Source organism: Prionailurus viverrinus, chromosome A2, assembly GCF_022837055.1.
Source record: "Prionailurus viverrinus isolate Anna chromosome A2, UM_Priviv_1.0, whole genome shotgun sequence".
In the NCBI taxonomy this organism is placed as follows: Eukaryota; Metazoa; Chordata; class Mammalia; order Carnivora; family Felidae; genus Prionailurus; species Prionailurus viverrinus.
Window position 1 is genome coordinate 4,413,546 of NC_062562.1, and position 17,930 is coordinate 4,431,475.

The following is a 17,930-nucleotide window of genomic DNA, read 5'->3' on the forward strand; positions in this document are numbered from 1 at the left end:
AATTGCCCATGACTGGAACTAATCGGGAACAATTCAAATTGTAGCAGTTGAGAAAGAAAGGGAGGGAGGGTCAGAAAAAGAGGATGGGAGAGACAGAGAAAGAGAATCCATCCTGCTGGTTACAGGCAGTTTGCAAAATCTGACTCCGAAAGAAACATGTAAAAATTGACGCTGGGAAAAAACAAACAAACAAACAAACAAACAAACAAAAACAGAGTCAACAAGGCTAGCACTGGCTAAGGCTATCTAAGGTAAAATCATATTCTGACAAAAATTATTTCCACGGCCGGAAACAATGAAATTCACACAGGGAAAAGTTTGGTGGAAAAATGATGTAAGGAAAAACAAGACTGAAAATTTGCACAGGAAAAAACTGGATACAGTTTTGTAACAGTTTATAACTATGCTGTATCACAATTGATCAAAGAATTAAGTCACCCTAACGGAGGTGGGGACTCTGCCAGCCAGCCCACATTGGGATGATTCTGATTTGAATTTGGCTCCTTGTACACATGAACTCAAACTATCCTTGGCTGTTTCACACACCTGCTGGCCTTCCCTGCCCGTCACGCTGCGTGTGTTCCTTTCCTGTGGCTGCTGTAGTGAAGTGCCGCCGACTGGATGGCTTAACCCAAGAGAAATTAATTTTCTCACGTTTCTGGAAGCTGGAAATCCAAAATCAATGTGTCCGCGGGGCCACGGTCCCTCTCAAGTCTGCAGGGAAGAGCCTTCCTTGACTCTCCCTAACTTCCGGTGGGTGCCGGCCATCCTTGCCATTCTTGATCACTCCAGTCTCTACCTCTGTCATCACACGACCTTCTCCTCTGTGTCTGGGTCCAAATTTCCCTCTTCTTCTAAAGAAACCAAATCATACTGGATTCAGGGAGGGCCCACCCCCACCCCACTGTAGCATGACTTCATTTTAACTTGATTACATCTGCAAAGACCCTCTTTCCAGGTTAAGGTCACATTCACAGGTTCTGGGTGGACATGAATTTCGGGGAAACACTATTCAACCCAGCACACCAGGATAAGCTCAGATTGGGGGCCTGTCTCACCCACCTTAAGCACACCCTGATCTGCCCTCTGCATATGAAGGAGATGAATTTCAAACTCTGTGGACAGGAAGATTCCTCTCCCAACAATGAACACAAATCCCCTTCCCTGAGCAGAAATAACGAGGTTGGAGGACACTAGTCTCATCTCCCCTAAACAGCTAAGGGAAGGAGGACTCCTGGCTGACTGGCCCACCCTGCTTCTGTAAGGCTGTTCTCCCTTTATTCCTACCTGTCATCCCCTCAGCGAACTCCAAAATGCACCGACTGCCCCCCAAGCAGTAGTTGGACACGCTTTGTACACAGACCCACTGATCCACAGGATATCAGCCTGAGAAACAAAACGATACAGAAACGCCACTCGATTCCCTGCAGGATGTAAAGCTGTGGTCGTGGTGGGTTGTTTTTTTTTTTTTTTTTCTTCCTGGTGAAGATTCCCCACCTTCCATGAACATTTATGAACACCCACAGCTTTAAAAGTCCTCCAAGGTATGTTTTTTAAACTGCATTTGAGCCAAGTATCTGCAGAATTATTTTAGTCCCTGCAGGGACCCCTGGGGTTTCATCAGCCGTCAACCATCTTGGTCAGCAAAGCAGGCAGCCAGGCTTTAAGCAGTGATGTGATGTCAGTGTATTTGACAAATCCCTCTGGGTGACGTGCTAATTATTTTTCTCAAGAATGCCTAATTTTATTTTCAATAGTTTCCATTTCAGTATTTCCCTGACTGACAATGCTGTCCCTTTTATTGCTAAATTTCTGTTTGAATGACAATGTTCCCGAGCCATCTGTCCTACTGCAATAGGTTGTCCTCTTCTCTGACCAGCACCCCCATTGTTCTTATTACTGTAGATTTATAGCTTCATATCCAGTGAGTTCCTCTCCTTGATAAGTTCGCTGCTATTATCCTAAGTGAATAGACGTCCTTCACGGCATTTCAACTCTGACTCGCACTATGATAGTTTATACCGTAAATCCCCTCTGGACAGAGACTCTTAAAAGTCAGAAGTCTGCTTTCTGCAAAAAGGCTTCTTTTCCAGGGCTGGCATGTATGGCTGTGCAGGTTGTACACTGAACAACCAGATGGTCTCTGGGTACAGCACAGTCCTGTACATCAGGTTTTCATATTTACAGTATCGTGTTGGTCTTCTAAGATGCACATTGGTTCACATTCCTACCATCTGTGAAACTGGGGTGCACCACACATGGGCGACATGCCATCCCCTTAATTAGCAGAGTCAGAAACTGTGACGTTATGCCATGTCTGGTGAGCCTGCACAGCTGGTCAGAGGCAGAGTTGGGATTTGAAGCCCACAAGACCAGCCCACGGTTACAATTTTGCACGGGGGCTTGTGCCCCATATCGGGAGGGAACCCTGTGTCCGGTCATTTGGAGAAAGAAAAAAATGTTTTGACCATAGCATCTGTGCACGTGTGCAGGTGCCCATAAGCAAAAGCAAGTGGGTGGGGGTGGAATCGGGAAAGACCCACCGCCCCTCTTTTGCCCAGCTCTTCCTTCTGGAGGAGATGCGAGAGCGGAAGTTCGATGGCTTTGCCCGCACCATCCAGAAGGCCTGGCGACGCCATGTGGCAGTCCGGAAGTACGAAGAGATGCGGGAGGAAGGTGAGAGCCTGCAGGTGGGGGGCTCAGGGAGGGGACAGACCGACTCGGAGGAGCCAGGCCACAACCTCTGCCCCCCACCCTGTGTCTCCACAGCGTCCAACATCCTGCTGAACAAGAAGGAGCGGAGACGGAACAGCATCAACCGGAACTTCGTCGGGGACTACCTGGGGCTAGAGGAGCGGCCGGAGCTGCGTCAGTTCCTGGGCAAGAGGGAACGCGTGGACTTCGCTGACTCGGTCACCAAGTACGACCGCCGCTTCAAGGTGAGGCACTAGCAGGGGGACATGTCTGGGGCCCTGGCCTCAGGCTGGCATCCCCACCACAGGTACACCCTCACCCGGCCCAGATACACCTGTCCTGAGGTATACATCCACACCCTGCCTAGATACATCTGTCCCATCACAGGTACACCTTCATCCGGCCCAGATACACCTGTCCGCAGGTATACACTCAAGTAGTGTATTAAACATGCCCTCATACGGCCCAGACACACCTGCCCATCACATATAGCTGCACCTGGCCAGACACAGGTCCACAATTGCACCCTTACCTCACCCAGAAGCCCTGACCATAGGACCACCCTCACTTATCCCGGACACAACTATCCATTAAGTATACCCTCAGACAGTCTAGATGGATCGGTCAGCTAGCCATATCTTCATCTGGCCCAGATACACCTGTAGCACGGGTGCACTCTCACCTGGCCTGGGCACCCACGTCCAGCAGGTACACCCTCACCAATCCTGTACCTGCTCAATGGCCCAGAAACCTCTCTCTAGCCAATATACCCTTACTTAGCCTCCTATTTCTTACGTAACATAACCACTCCTATATCTTCACATGGAGGGAAGCCCTCAGCTGGCCTGTCCTTCACCACCCCCCTCCCCGAGGCTGATCCCCTAGAGCCAGGCGGCCCATGTCCAGGGCTCCAGCCACCAGCTCTGGTCCTGCGTCCTCACAGCCCATCAAGAGGGACTTGATCCTGACGCCCAAGTGTGTGTATATGATCGGGCGGGAGAAGGTGAAGAAAGGACCAGAGAAGGGCCAGGTGCGTGAGATCCTGAAGAAGAAGGTGGAGATCCAGGCCCTTCGGGGAGTTTCCCTCAGGTGAGGCCAGGCCCTCGCCTGCCCCACTCACCCTCATCTGCCCCTTGTCATCTTCAGGTGCCTTCACACTGGTTCCCCCATCTGTCACTCCCACCGTGCTACCTACCCCTATACCTGTGACCCTCTAGGCCCTACCTGTCACCTGCCCCTGCCCCCACACTCACGATCCCTGTTTGCCAACAGCACCTGTCCCCTCACCTGCCGCTTCTCTCTGACCATCTACCCCAGCTCCTTGCCATTCCCCGCCCCCCGCCTTTTCCCCGGCCTGCGTCACCCCTCACTTGCCTTCACCCGACCCTCCCCGTCGCATCTCACAGGTCAGTCCTGCCACCATCACTACCCCTCTCACCGGCCTTTCCTCCCACCCCGCCCCGCCCCCAGCACGCGGCAGGACGACTTCTTCATCCTCCAAGAAGACGCGGCCGACAGCTTCCTGGAGAGCGTCTTCAAGACCGAATTCATCAGCCTCCTGAGCAAGCGCTTCGAGGAGGCGGCGCGGAGGGCCCTGCCCCTCACCTTCAGCGACACGTACGCCCCCCCCCCCTCCCCGCCCGCGTCCCCGGGCTGGGCTGAGCACGGCGCCCCCTCTCCCACCGCGCTTGGGGAGTGGGCCTCCCCGCAGCTGCCTCCTCTCCCCACAGACTACAGTTCCGAGTGAAGAAGGAGGGGTGGGGCGGAGGTGGCACCCGCAGTGTCACTTTCTCCCGTGGCTCCGGCGACGTGGCTGTGCTCAAGGCTAGCGGCCGGGCCCTCACGGTCGGCGTGGGTGACGGGCTGCCCAAAAGCTCCAGTGAGTCTGCGCAGAACTGGAGGGCGGAGCCAAAGAGGCGGGACCTGTGGGGGCGGGGCCAGCGAGGGGGACAAATCAAGGCCGTGGGGCCGGGTCGAGAGCAGGTGAGGGCCGTGGAGGGGTGAGTCTGGAGATATTTAATAGGGAGATCGCAGCCACGGGGAGGGCTGGGTCAGCGAGGTAACCAATGAGTGGGAGAGAAATGTGGAGGAGGCGGGGCCACGGAAGCGATTTTCCCCCCCCACTATGGGCGGGACCAGAGAGCCAGGCCAATGAGAGGTGAGTCCTGGGGGGAGGAGCCAATTACTGGGCAGAGCCAGGGTTCCAGGGTCGGTGCTGATGGGACAGCCAGTGAGTCTGAGGGGGCGGGGCCCGGGGCGGAGCCACAGGGTAGACTGGACTTGTGGGCGGGGCCAAGAGCCTGCTGCGGTCCGGCCACCGTTTAAATTCCCATGTCCTTTCCCCTTTCAGAGCCTACACGGAAGGGAATGGCCCAGGGAAGACCTCGAAGGGCAGCCCAGGCCCCCACCCGGGCAGCCCCTGGGCCTCCCAGAGGTGAGAAGACGTGTCTTCCCTTGTCTTTTGTGTGCTCCATGACTTAAGCCAGACCTGCTGTCAGCAGAGTGGGCCACTCTGTTCTCTGCCCAGAGCTCTCCATAGCTCCCCATCTTCCACAAAATACAGACTAAGCTTAGTTTGATATTCAAAACCCTTCAGAATCCAACCCTAGCTAACCACCGACCTCTTCTCTCCTCCCATCTTCGACTCCTGTCATGCAAGCTACATCTTATTTGGCCAATTTAACCAATTTGTTCTTATCTCCAAGCCTTTGCTAGGGCTCTTTGCTCCTCTGGTCTCCCAAATTCTCTCTCAGCTTGACCTCCTATTCATCCTCCAAGACCCACCCACAAAAGCCCTCCTACAGAACAGGATAGAGGAAATCTTAACCCCTGAAGGGCCTCCCTCTGGGCCAGCACTTACCATGCTGAGTCGAGCATGTGGCTGGCTGCCTTCTCCCTCAGATGAGGAACTTGGAGCCAAATCCTCCCCAAATGCTCCTACCATCACCCTGATAAATGCCCCCACTCTTGCTCCTGCCGCAGGCCTGGACCGCAATGGGGTGCCCCCCTTGGCCAGAAGAGGGGACCTGCCCCTAGAGATCCCATCTGGAGGGGGCTTCCAGCAGCCTCCCCGGGGCCCTCCGTCGTCAGCCCTGAGGGCCAGCAGACGCCCCCGGGCACGGCCCCCCTCGGAGCACAACACAGAATTCCTTAACGTGCCTGACCAGGGTGTGGCAGGGTAGGTGAGGAAAGAGGGCAGCCCCAGGATGTGCACAGGGGGCAGGGGAGTGTCTGGACTCTGATGGGCGCTGCCTGTGCCCACAGCATGCAGAGGAAGCGCAGTGTGGGACAGCGACCTGTGCCGGGCGTGGGCCGACCCAAGCCCCAGCCTCGGACGCATGGCCCACGGTGCCGGGCCCTGTACCAGTACGTGGGCCAAGACGTGGACGAGCTGAGCTTCAACGTGAACGAGGTCATCGAGATCCTCATGGAAGGTGTGTGTGTGAAACCCCCCATTCCTGCTCTCCTGCAACCCTCCCCCCCCCCCCCCCCCCATTCTCCCGAGGAGAACAGAAGCAACCAGACCCATCTGGAGATACTCTCTTCCGGGCCAGTGGCTGCATACGCCCGAAGGCCTTGGGTCTGGAGGTTCCCTCCTAAGCCACTCTGGGGACCTGGCCTCACAGCAGCACACCCAATCCCTGGGCCTCATTTTCTCTCCTGTCAAGCACAGGGCTAATAGCAGAACCTACCTCAAGAGACCCCTCGTGAGTAAAAAATGGGCCATGCCCAGATGACCCAGGCCACCTCCTACCTTAGTCCCCTGGGCTGCCCCCAGAGGGGCTTGGGACTCAACAGCACCCCCTGCGGGTACATGGGGAGCCCCAATGGGGTTATTAACTGGTCCATCATGGGGAGTGTGGGGAGGCGCCTGTAGGAAGAGACGATGAGGGAAGAGCACAAGAGAATGGTCTAGAATGTGACAGAGTGTGAGGCAGTGGCAGGAAAACCATGTGTCCATCCCTCCCTCCCTTCCATCTGTGGACAGTTCTCTTCAGCGTCTGCCTTCTGCCACGCCAGTGGAAATGAATAAGACAGGCGCAGAGCCAGCATGAAAGCCGTCCCCCGGGCAAGCGGGGTGCCGCCTCACACTCCCTTCGCACCCACAGATTCCTCCGGCTGGTGGAAAGGCCGGCTGCATGGCCAGGAGGGCCTCTTCCCAGGAAACTACGTGGAGAAGATCTGAGAGACGCCCCGGATTCTGCCTCCTGCCCGACTGCCTGCCAGGCCCTGCCGGCAGGGGCCTCGTTTTCCTTGGCCGCATTGGCCAGAAGGTCCAGTCCTGTAGCGTCCAGCCCGGCCCAGGCTCTGGGTCACCATTGGGGCTGGGGCTCACCCCTGCAGCCACCGCAGGGCCCTGGCCTCCCCCAGGTCACACGCATTGCCTCCTGGGTCAAACAGGGCTAACATCAGAATCTACCTCCCAGCTGCCTTGTGCATATACGTGAGTTGTGTCCCGTGGGCCAAGTGCCAAGCACAGTTGGGGGCACACCTTGACAGGTGAGATCCGCCCCCCTCTTTCTCTCACCACTGAGGCAATAAACATTGGCCAGGTGAAAGCGTGGATTAATTTACTGAGCGTTAACAAGAACTACCATCTCACAACCCCATGAGGGAGGTGCCCCAAATATACCCCAATTGCAGGTGAAAAAAAATGGAGGCTGGGAGAAGTTTCATCATGTGCCCAAGATTCCACGGAGCCAAGCCTTGAACTCATGTATGCCCCCACCTGGCCTCTCCCAAAGCTGGAGTTTGCTCACTCACTGGCTCACCCACTGTTGGCCATGTGCATCCCTGCTTTCCTGCAGAAAATGGTCTGGTGGGTCCTGTCAGCTTTGAATCTGCAGCCCCCAGACCCATCTGGGACCTGCCTGGACCCTGAGGAGGGAGGCAGGTCCCACACAACCCCTCACAATGCACCTTGGGCCACCCCCGGCCCCTGCCCCCCACCCCATGTCTGTGCCTTCTTAGCTCTCACTCACTTGGGGTCAGGACTGGTTCTGATATTCCATGGCCCTGGCTTTCTGCACTTACTGTTATGAATTTAGGGGATCAGCCTGGCTACTGGTCTCCCCAGATGTTTCCAAATCAGTGATGGAGTCTGAGCCTTTCAGAACTCTCTGCAGATACAGCTGGAAACTGCTGGGGGGCCTGCCATGGTCTGAGCGTAAGGATCCTGACTTTCCAGATGGACACCCACTCTGTGCTCAGCCCTCAAAGAGCAGCCAGTCCAGGAGAGACAGAGCCAGACTCCTGGTGTCAGGACTGGGCCAGAGAAGGGCCAGGGGCAGGGAGAGGGAATGCAGAGAAGGGGCGGGCATTGCTGGAGGAGCCAAGAGATGGAAGAAAAGGGTTGGCGTGAGCAGATCTTGATGGCAAGCACCACATACACCGATCTCCACTGTGACAGAAGTCCGGACAGAGGACACCTACCCATGGGAGATGAGGTATCAGTGAAAGACTGTCCAGCAGAACCTTCTGCAGGTCTGAACCCTCTCTCTTCTGTACCTATCGTGGGAAGCTGAGCGGGCTGGAAACAAACAAACAAAAAAATCACAAGGTTGCAACTGGTCCTCACCAACTCTTTTATTAGCCAACAATTATACAAAAGCATTTAACCTGTCGCTTGAATGTCCCTGGTTTCCTCTATCTCTGGCGTTTGCCCCTCCACTGCCCAACCACCACTGTGTAGCTCTCTATGACACTTAAATGCTAGGACAGGCTGGGGAGGAACTACATAAGCCACCAACCTCATCAGCTGGGCATTTCCTGGAGAGGACTCGGGGCTTCCGCCTCCCTTCTCTGTCCCTGAACTCACCATGCAGGTTGCCTGCCCCTTGATATTTTGGGGTACAGCCCTGGGGCCGCATTGCCATGGCAGTCAGCCCATTTGCAGGAAGTAGCACATTCTGGGCCTCACGTCTAGGTTACAGCATCTTCAGACTGCAAACCTCAGAATCACCTTGGCCCTGCCCACTCCACAGCCCCACATCCTGTTGACTTCTAGAATTTCTTAAGCCTGGCCCCTCCTCTCCCTTCCTTGGGTGGCCTGTCCTTCTGAGGCCTCATCCCACCCTTCCCCAGATTGCACCAACCCCCCCTCCACACACAAAGACACCTCCACCCAGCACCAAATGATCTGTTTGGGTTTTGTGTTAAGTTTATTTATTTTGAGAGAGGGAGAGAGAGAGACAGAGAGAGCAACCAGGGGAAGGGCAGAGAGAGAGAGAGGGAGAGAGAGAGAATCCCAAGCAGGCTCCATACCCAGTGTAGAGCCCGACACGGGTCTTGATCTCGCGAACCATGAGATCATGACCTGAGCCAAAATCAAAAGTTGGATGCTTAACCAACTGAGCCACCCAGGTGCCCCAAATTATCTGTTGTTTTTTTTTTTTATGAGTTTTTAACTGTATTAATGACAAATAAAAAAAAACATTTTTTTTTAAAATTCAAACAGCACGTGTGAAAAGTCTGTCTCACCCTCACTTGAAAATCTGTTCCCCTCCCCAGTTTTTTAATGTCTCCTTCCAATAGTATCTCTGCATATAAAGGCACATAGGTACATCTTATGTACACAGATGAAAATACACTGCACATAAAGTCTATACTTGCCCAGAACTCAAGAGACACCTCTTGAATATTACACAATGTATTATAGAGATCTGAGATCAAAGATCCACTTTACCATCCCCCCAATTGCCCACCCTCCAAACACCCAGGAATCAAATGGTGGACCTCCCCCTGCTAAAAATTCATCAATGGTGAGAACAGAAACCACACTCCTTGCTCTCTCTCCATGGTTCACAAGGCGCTGTGTGACCGACCTTCCCTGCACCAAGTTCACTTTCTGACCTCCATACCCTGCCTCCACTCTGTTTCAGCAGTAAGCCGATCTCCTCACTAATCCTTGAAAAAGACAAGCTTGCCTTTCTCCACGTCAGGACATTTGCACCCACTACCCACTTCCCAGAGTCCCCTGACCTTCCATTTGTTCACTCCTTCCTGACCATCAGATAACAGCTCAAAAGTCAACTCCCAGAGAGGTTTCTCTTCCATGTGTGTGTGTGTGTGTGTTTTTTTCTTTGTAGCACTTAATATAATCTAAGATGGTTTTTTTGTATTTGTTGATTCATTGTCTGTCTCCCTATTTTAAAATGTGAGCAGGCCCCTGAGGCACAGTCCCTTGCCCTGAGGGCAAGGATGTTTGTTCTCGGGTACCCAATGCCTAGCACACAGCTGGCGCTCAAGGAATGTAGGATGGATAGGTGACTCATTCCACCCAGGGCTCTCCATCCTTAAACTACACCTGTCCTGAGGTCAGGTTGCTTGCCCTTGGCTTGTTTCTCGCCCTTGGCTATCACAAGGGGCCCATTTCAACTTCAGAAGTAAGTTCATTGACAATTTTGACGATCATTGGCAATTTCCCTCTAAAGAGGCAGCCCAATCATCACGACCTCTTCAAACAGAAGAACGGCTGTGTGCCCCCCTTCGAGAGCGGGTGACGGGAAGGGAGGGGATAAAGATACCCATTTTGCAAAGGAGAACAGAGGTTCCGAAGGATTTTAAGCCAGGATCCCTGGGCACAGACTTTTAAAGGGGAACTCTTTGATAGGCCCGGGCTTGCAAACCCGTAGCGAGCGCCGCCTATACGGCTCTCCAGGAGGACCCAGATCCCAGGCTCCGCCCCCTCGGGGGGCGTCTTGCGCAGGGCCTGCCCCGCTCTCGCGAGAGCTGGCAGGCGGAAAATGGCGCCGACGTGAGCGCAAGCCCGCGGCCGTCCAGGGAGTCGCCACAGCCTCAGCCGGAGCCGCCGGAGTCGCAGGAACAAGAGGCTGAGCTGGGTCGAGGATGGTGAGCGCGGCGCCGGGGGTTCGGGCGCGACGAACCAGCGGGTACCGGCGGGGCGCGGCCCTGTCGCAAGCGCACCGTCCGGTCGACCCCGCCCCCACATCCGGGCACTCTCCCGCCGCTGGCTGTCACTTGGGGAAGCACCCCACCCCTGCTTCCTGGCCTGGCTTCGACTGGGCCACGCCTACAGCGCTTGGGCTCCGCCCCTGGTCCTTTTACATCCGGGTCTTAGCACCCCCAGGTTCGACTGCACAGCTGGAGCCGGGAGGGTGTATATTTCCGTCCTCACACGATCCACTGGACCACTCCTGGCCCCTCCAGCATGTTCCTAGCGGCGCCCTATTCAGAGCCCCGTCTGTATAATCTTCGTCCCGCCCGCTCCCTGTAGGCCACGCCTCTGCCGTGTAAGGGACATCCCACCGGCCCTAGTTTGGGTCGAGGGACTTCTTTCACATGAGATATTGTTGACATACCCCTTTCTGCGATTGGGTCACCTTCCAGTTCCCTCTCAGAGGGTGGAACACAGGAGGCTCAGTCCACTCTTTCCCTCCTGCCCTCCCTTGATGATGATTCCCTAGGACGGGGGCTGACCATCCAGGTGATGTCTCCAGGGCATTCGCTACTTCACAAATGTCCAGCGGTCTTGGCGGGGCGGGAGGGGTGACCCTGGCTGATCCAGGCCGACGTGGGCCCAGAGGGGTTCCCCCTGCTTTTTCCTTCCACTAGGAGGAGGAACCCTCGGGGCCCAGCCCGGACATGCCGGCCACTGCAGAGTCCAGCTTCAGTGAGACTGACAAGGAGGTGTTGTCCCCAGTCGCGGCTGCCGCAGCCCCCCCCTCTTCCATGGGGGAGGACCCAGGCCCTGACCGGGCAGCCACACCCCCAGTGTGGGACCGCGGAGGGCCTGGAGGGTCCCAGCAGGGTGCTCCTTCAGCCCCAGACAGTGGCCAGCCTGGCCCTGGATCTGGCCTTGGCCCAACCAGCACAGTCTCGGGGACCAGCGAGGACCTGAGGCCTCCCAGACGACGCCAACAACCAGGTGATCTGTGATGGAACCTTCTGCGGGGGGCGGGGAGGGTTACAGGCCTTGGAATAATGGAGAGGAGTACAGAGTATCTCCAGACTTGGGGCTCATCTAGAGGGAATCACCGTTGAGCACCAGGTGCGCGCCAGGCTGTGGCTACAGTGATGAGCCACGCCAGCTCAGCCCCTGCCCTCCGGTAGCTCAGTCTGGTGGGGGAAGCAGAGGGTAAAGGCCTTGATAGGAAACCAGTAGCGTCATTCCAGCCTCTCTGGGGCAGAACTCTGGACAGCGTGGATGGGGGAAGGGTGAGTGACACCCCCTCCACTTCTGTGCATCCTTCAGGGAAGCAGATACCCTGCTCCAGCCCTGGATGCTGCCTCAGTTTCCCCAGTGTTCGAGACCTGGCACAGCATCTGCGTACCCACTGCCCACCCACACAGTCCCTGGAAGGTAGGGCCAGAGCAGGTGGTGGGGAGGCAGCTGGGGTGGGAGGCAGGCAGAGCCTCCAGGCCAGCCTTGGCCTCCGGTCTCCACTCCTGTGTCCTTCATCCGTGCCCCGCCAGGCAAGCTCTTCCGCTGTTCCGCCCTGAGCTGCACCGAGACCTTCCCCACCATGCAGGAACTGGTGGCACATGGCAAGCTGCACTACAAACCCAATCGCTACTTCAAGTGAGACCCTGACCATCTCGACTTCCACCTGTGCTCCACCTGTGACCAGGCCCCAGGCAGCTTCTCCCACCCCTGGTTTGATTGCCACCATCTGGGGTCCAGGCCTTTGTCCCTTTCTAGTCAAGGGGGTTGGTCCTGGCAGTGGGCGCAGCCTCGAGCAAGGCCTGCCCTTACCTGCCCTAAAGGGACTGGTTGCTGGAGCGAGTCCCAGAGACGCGGAGGCCCGAGCTCGGAAAGGGGCGGAGCATACGTGCTGTGTCTCCGCCCAGCCCCTCCTTCCCTGCCTGGAGGAAAACCGGCCGCTTAAGTCAAAATTGAGACCTCCTATCTCGTTTTCCCAGGGCAAGGACTCGGAGGGGTCTGGAAGGGTCGCGGCCACACTGGGGGGCGCTTAGAGCAAGCTTCTCCCCCGCAAGTGGGAGATATGTGATTTGGGCTTTATGCTCTCTTCCTTACTTCCCGACCTCGCGCGGCGGCCCCCCAGGTAGTATCGGATAGGCCCTACCCTTGTCCCCCAGGAGACCCAGCCCAGCCTTGTGCCTGCCCCCAGGTGTGAGAACTGCCTCCTGCGCTTCCGCACGCACCGCTCGCTCTTCAAGCATCTGCATGTTTGCGCCGAGCATGCGCAGAGCCCAGCCCCGCCACCACCCCCTGCCCTCGACAAGGAGCCCCCGGCGTCCGAACGTCCCCAGGAGTCAGACGCTGCGTCCGCGCCGGGCCTGCCGTTCCCGCTGCTCGAGCCCTTCACGACCCCCGCCCCCGCCCCCACCGGGCCCTTCCTGCCCTACTTGAACCCCGCGCCCTTTGGCCTAACCCCCCCGCGCCTGCGCCCCTTCCTGGCTGCGGCGCCCGGGCCGCCCGCCTCCAGCGCCGCAGTCTGGAAAAAGAGCCAAGGTGAGTGTGGGAACAGGGCCGCCTGAAGGGTGAACTGAGCTCGCGCAGACTTCTGACCTTGACCCGCCCGTTTACCTCAGGTGCCGGCGGCAGCCCGCGAAGACCCCAGGGCGGCTCCGACGCACCCTCAGGTGCGTGCAGGTGACCACCAGGGACGGGTGGAGGGGAATTTCTGTCTTGCGCCCTGCCAGGCCCAGGGGATGCTGGGAGGCAGCGTTGCCCACCCCTTCCCAGGTGGCCACAACTGCTACCCACGAAATACAAGATTTTGCCTTAAAAATTATTGGCCCCCGCGCCTTCGTCTGCGCCGGCGTTTCCGTGTAAAACCCGCGCCCGGTTCACGAGTCCTTCCCCCTGCGGTGGCTCCAAGGGGTAGGAGCGGGGCATTCGGATACAAGTTTAGTGTCCCCAGTTACGGAGGGGTGGGACGCGATCCGGGGAAGTGGATCGGCCAGACCAAACCCGCCCGTGCACGGGAGCCGATGGGGAGGCGGGGAAAGATCTGACCCGCACTCGTCCTCGTCCGCCATCCTTGGGGGTGGAAGGGTCTTCCGGGACTGACGGGGGCCCCGCCTGCCCGCAGGGCACGCGGCCCCGAGCCGCATCGTGTGGGAGCACACGCGCGGCCGCTACTCGTGCATGCAGTGCGCCTTCTCCACGGCCTCGCGGCCCGCCATGACACTGCACCTGGAGGACCACCGCCCCATCGCCCCCGCGGCCCCGGCGCCCGGGCAGCCGCGCCCCGACGCGCCGCCGGGTAAGGCCGAGGAGCGCGCGGGTGGGGAGGGCGGGGGCCCCGAGGCGAGGGGCGGGGCCGAGGCTCAGGCGCCCCCTCCTCTGCCCCACCCAGACCCGGCCCCGCTTGCACCCAAGGTGTCTCCGCTGCTGGCAGAGGGGGAGTGTCCGGTTTTCTCGCCGTTCTGAATCCGGCGGGGGGAGGGGGGCTCAACTGGGGGTGTGGGTAGTTTTGTCGTTTTCGCGGGGCCTAAGATGGAGAGGGTGGGGGGACAATAAAGGAGACGCGATGAGCCAGCCTGTGCTGTGTCTGGGTCCCTTGCCCCTCCCAATGCACAGTCTGGCAGCCCTGGGATGCCCATACCTTGGGAGGGGACAAGCTTCCCCTCAACCTCACCTTAACACCGGGACCCGGGTCAGTGCTACCCTGTCCGGCAGCAGTTAGGACTGCCAGTGTCCTGTCTTGCCCCACCATTTCCAGAAACCAGATGGGATGGAAATCCCACGTTTATTTAAAAGTCCCAGGAATCAGTGGGGTAGGACAGGCTGGGAGGCAGGGCCTGGCCCAGCTGGAGCCACTCGCCAATCCTGAGGCTGGTGTGGACTCACAGGTGACAGGGCCGGGCCCCCAGGGCTGGGCACTCAGGCAGGCTAGGCTCAGGTTTTGTCCTGGGGACCCTCCTCTTTGGCTCCCTGCTTTCACCTCTCCCCCTAGGCCAGCTCTGAAGAGGAAGGTGGGTCAGAGCCAGCCCCAGGGGGCCTGGCTCCTCCCTCTTCACCACTTCCCTTTCAGTCTTCCAACCACAAGGACTTTCCCTTCCTTCCTGGGAAGTCAGTCCTGGGTCCGCGTTCAAACTCTGGGGCCACACTGCTGTCCCAGCCCTGTAGTCACCAAAACCCAGCGGGCCGAGCCTCCTGAATGTGAAAGCCTTCTGCGTTGTTGACAGCCACCCTTCAGAGGCTAGTTTTCCTTCCTGCGTCTTGCCTCCCTCCCGGCTCCACGGTCCTCTAGCCCAGGCCTCAACCCTTTCCCTTCCTCAGGCACCTGAAGCAACAACCCTCCTGCCCTCCCCAACCCCCCAACAATCTGATCACCTCTGGAAACGGGGGTTTCTTCTGATGCCCACCCGGTACCCTTCCGTGGCTCCCCGCGGCTCTCTGGATGGAGACCGTGTTCTCCTAACAGCCCACGAGGCCCATCTTGAACCTCCCCATGCCCTCCCTCACCACCCTCCTCTTCCCCCTTATCCTCTCCTTCCGGGGAGCATAGCCCTTCGGTGAACAAGACCGCCCCAGCCTCCTTGCAGGTGAACAGCCCCAAACTCCAGAGAGGCCCTTCATCCTCTCCTGAAGGCAGGTGTGGGGGGTGGTCTGAGTGCCCTTAGGATCGGCCCGCCTGCCCACCTACCTGCCTGCCTTTGTGGCCACCCGAGATCTCACGGTGGGCTTCAGGGCTGTGATGCCCTTAATGGGGTTGTAGCTGAGACTCAGCTGGCTTAGGCCAGGTGTCTGTCCACCAGCACCTCCAGGCCCAGGCTGAGGCAGGTATCGCCGAGCGCCAGCTGTGGGGCCAGGTGGGCCATCGGGGGACCCTGGGGCTCTAGGCCCCCTCAGAGCTCTCCTCTTCTCTGCCATGAGCCTCGGAACCAGGACTCTGATCCTGGAGAAGATTCAACCTCCCCACCTCTTAGTTTGTTAGTCCTTAAGATGGGTGTCACGATGCTTGCTCACTCCCTGGAATCCTTGTGAAGATTCAGAGGGACCAGGTGAGGGGGGACACTTGGGAAATGTTTCTGAGTGATTCACGTCCCTCTGCCCACCAAGCCCATGCGGCCAAACTGATTCCACAGATGGTCCCCCCTCCCCCAACCACAAAATGCCTGACAGCTGAGTCCTCGTGGGGCCCCGGCTCTGCCCAGCAGAGGGCGCCCAGGAGTGTCCATCTGAAGGGACAGGGAAAGACAGCAAGTGCGTCCCTGCAGGTGTCCACTTGGCCTGGCTGCCCCCGCCGCGGGGACAGGTTGGTAAGAGACTGCGGGTCACGTGGAAACACTGAGCCTCTACAGGCGGCTTACATCAGCCGTGAGGCCGGCCAGGTACCTGCCCACCGCCTGGCAGTTGTCGACCATGCTCTGTCACCAGACCGAGAGGGGAATGAAGGCTCCTGGGCACGCGTCCCGGAGTCCTGCCTCTGACACGGATCCGAGCACCCCCATCCCGGGCCCCTGGCTCCTCCGAGCGCCCCGTGGCCCCAGGATGGGCCGCCCACGTGCTCAGTCCTCTTCCACTGCGTGCACTGGGACCACGTGCACGGCTCAGCGTGGCCTCCACCGCCGTGTCCATCCCCTACTCTACCCCCACCTCCGACCAGGGCAGCCAGGTGCACGGCTGAACGTGCCCACTCTGCCCCTGTCCCTGCCGCCCCCCCCCCCCCCCCCCCCCCCGCCGCCGTGTGCTTGGAACCGGTACACTTCCCTAAACCAGGGTTCCAGACGCTGGTCCCAGCAGACACCTTCCCACCCCCACAACTCCCCAAGGCGGACTGAGGCCCGCATGTTCACTTCGGGGGTTGGTCCCCGCAGCTCCATTTGTGGACCCGCCTGTCCAAGTTCATGGCTTCGCTGTGCAGACCAGCCTACGGCCACTGGAAAGGCTCCAAACACCAAGGGTAGTTGGGGGAATGCCCATAAGGGGGGCTGTGGGAAAATAGGGCTCTCCAGGGTGGAGCCCTCCCAACTGCAAAATCCAGAGTCCCCACGGAGTGGCTGGCCCTGGAGCCTGGGGAGTCACCAGATTGTCACCAGTGTCCAGTCCTTTGGCTTTGCCCTGGATTGGGCACCTACTGTGTGTTTCTGGCCAATAAGCGCTTTTTCTTTCATTTGTTTCCCTCTCTCACCAAACACTGGGAGTGTCGGTCACCCGGAGACCCAGGGAGGACCCACATCTCATCACCCCTGATCCCCCAGGACTCCTGAGGGGACCCACATTCTGGGAATGTGACCTAGGGTGCATGTCTGCCCGTGCAGTGGTGAGGATGGGCGGGCACAGAGGCTCCAGAATCCTCAAGCTGTGCATCTTAGGGGCGAACGGAGTCATTTCCGACCATGCGGCCGGTGGCCTCCACGGCAGGGCGGCCACTGAACGGCTCCAGCTGGGAATACAGCCCCCTCAAGACAAACCTCCCGCATCCTCCTACACCCTCGCTACTCTGGGACATCACCTAGGGTGTCTAGGAATCTGAGGCTCCACCACAGACCTGGGGCAGAACCTGCACTTTAATGGGGTCTCAGGGTGACCCGTGGGCACATTAGAATCCCCCTCGGAGTGTTTAAGAAACCCCCAGGCGCAGGCCAATTAAGTCAGAATCTCCAGGAGCTTCCTTCCATCTTTCTGTAAAAGCCATTCCCGTGTATTGCCAAACAGAATCAGGGCTCTGCACTCTCCCAGGAGGGATCTTCTCCCCTGGTCTGCGCACCTGACCCTAACAAGCGCTGGCTTTGCCCCTCCCTTCACCCCCTCTTCACTGGTCTCCCCGCTGTCTCCATTTTCTTCCCACCCTCTTCTGGACACCTAGGGTGTCCTCCGACTCCCTCCCTCCCCAGCAGGCAAGGCCCTATATACTAGCCACCCCCCCCCCCCAAATCTGCCATCTGGGCTGGGCCCCCTGTCCACCACGGTGTCCATGGCCCATGTGACAGACAGCTGCCCCTACAATAGGGAAGTCCTGCTCAGAGCTGAGAATCCGTGGGGAAGTGTGGAAATGAGGCAGGCGGATGAGGCAACAAGAGCCAGCAGAAGGACCTCCCTCATCACGCTCCCCCAGCTCCTTGGTCTCCTGGCCCAGAGCTGACCATGCCCCTTACCCACAGAGAACTCGCCCTCCCGAGGAGTCCTCCCTGGAGACCAGAAGTCAGCCAGCCCCCAGAACTACAGAGAGTCAAGAAGCTAGTGACCGTGTTGGGCATGTGCTGACGGCCGATGCCCAAAGCCATGGAGACACAGCAGCAGGCGGGACGGGAACTCAAATGCCAGGCAGGATCTGGGGACAGGCAGAGGCTGTCTCCGC

At 58.3% G+C, this 17,930-nt stretch overlaps 2 protein-coding genes across 8 annotated transcripts in view; both read left to right on the top strand.

Annotated features, from left to right (window-relative positions):
* The window catches only part of MYO1F (myosin IF), a 33,422-nt gene extending 26,169 nt beyond the window's left edge, over positions 1-7,253 (top strand). The window contains exons 20-28 of one of the 2 annotated variants that reach the window (XM_047833689.1): positions 2,562-2,676; positions 2,770-2,939; positions 3,638-3,783; positions 4,165-4,311; positions 4,425-4,573; positions 5,045-5,128; positions 5,677-5,872; positions 5,959-6,128; positions 6,804-7,253. In XM_047833689.1, the coding sequence (XP_047689645.1) occupies positions 2,562-2,676; positions 2,770-2,939; positions 3,638-3,783; positions 4,165-4,311; positions 4,425-4,573; positions 5,045-5,128; positions 5,677-5,872; positions 5,959-6,128; positions 6,804-6,880 (1,254 nt within the window). In that variant the 3' untranslated portion in view covers positions 6,881-7,253. Of the gene's footprint in view, positions 1-2,561; positions 2,677-2,769; positions 2,940-3,637; positions 3,784-4,100; positions 4,312-4,424; positions 4,574-5,044; positions 5,130-5,676; positions 5,873-5,958; positions 6,129-6,803 lie in introns of those variants that run through there. The other variant, XR_007147006.1, reaches the window with a different exon arrangement.
* Positions 7,254-10,408: 3,155 nt separating this feature from the next.
* Positions 10,409-17,929, top strand: ZNF414 (zinc finger protein 414). 6 transcript variants are annotated; one of them, XM_047833743.1, is made up of 8 exons: positions 10,409-10,545; positions 11,269-11,581; positions 11,909-12,016; positions 12,130-12,235; positions 12,786-13,129; positions 13,210-13,260; positions 13,713-13,886; positions 17,734-17,929. In XM_047833743.1, the coding sequence occupies exons 1-8, from the start codon at positions 10,543-10,545 to the stop codon at positions 17,811-17,813; spliced, it is 1,179 nt and encodes a 392-aa protein (XP_047689699.1). In that variant the 5' UTR covers positions 10,409-10,542; the 3' UTR covers positions 17,814-17,929. The 6 variants fall into 6 exon arrangements, with proteins under 6 accessions (XP_047689699.1, XP_047689689.1, XP_047689681.1 ...); XM_047833733.1 differs by having other exon boundaries at positions 13,210-13,270; positions 17,734-17,865; XM_047833725.1 differs by lacking the exon at positions 17,734-17,929 and adding an exon at positions 13,980-14,120 and having other exon boundaries at positions 13,210-13,270.
* Position 17,930: the final 1 nt, after the last annotated feature.

Excerpts from the sequence above, each read along its gene's own strand:
- ZNF414 (XM_047833713.1), top strand. Across the intron at positions 11,582-11,908 it reads CAGACGACGCCAACAACCAG|GGAAGCAGATACCCTGCTCC; the intron begins GTGATCTGTGAT and ends TGCATCCTTCAG. Across the intron at positions 13,261-13,712 it reads CGGCTCCGACGCACCCTCAG|GGCACGCGGCCCCGAGCCGC; the intron begins GTGCGTGCAGGT and ends GCCTGCCCGCAG.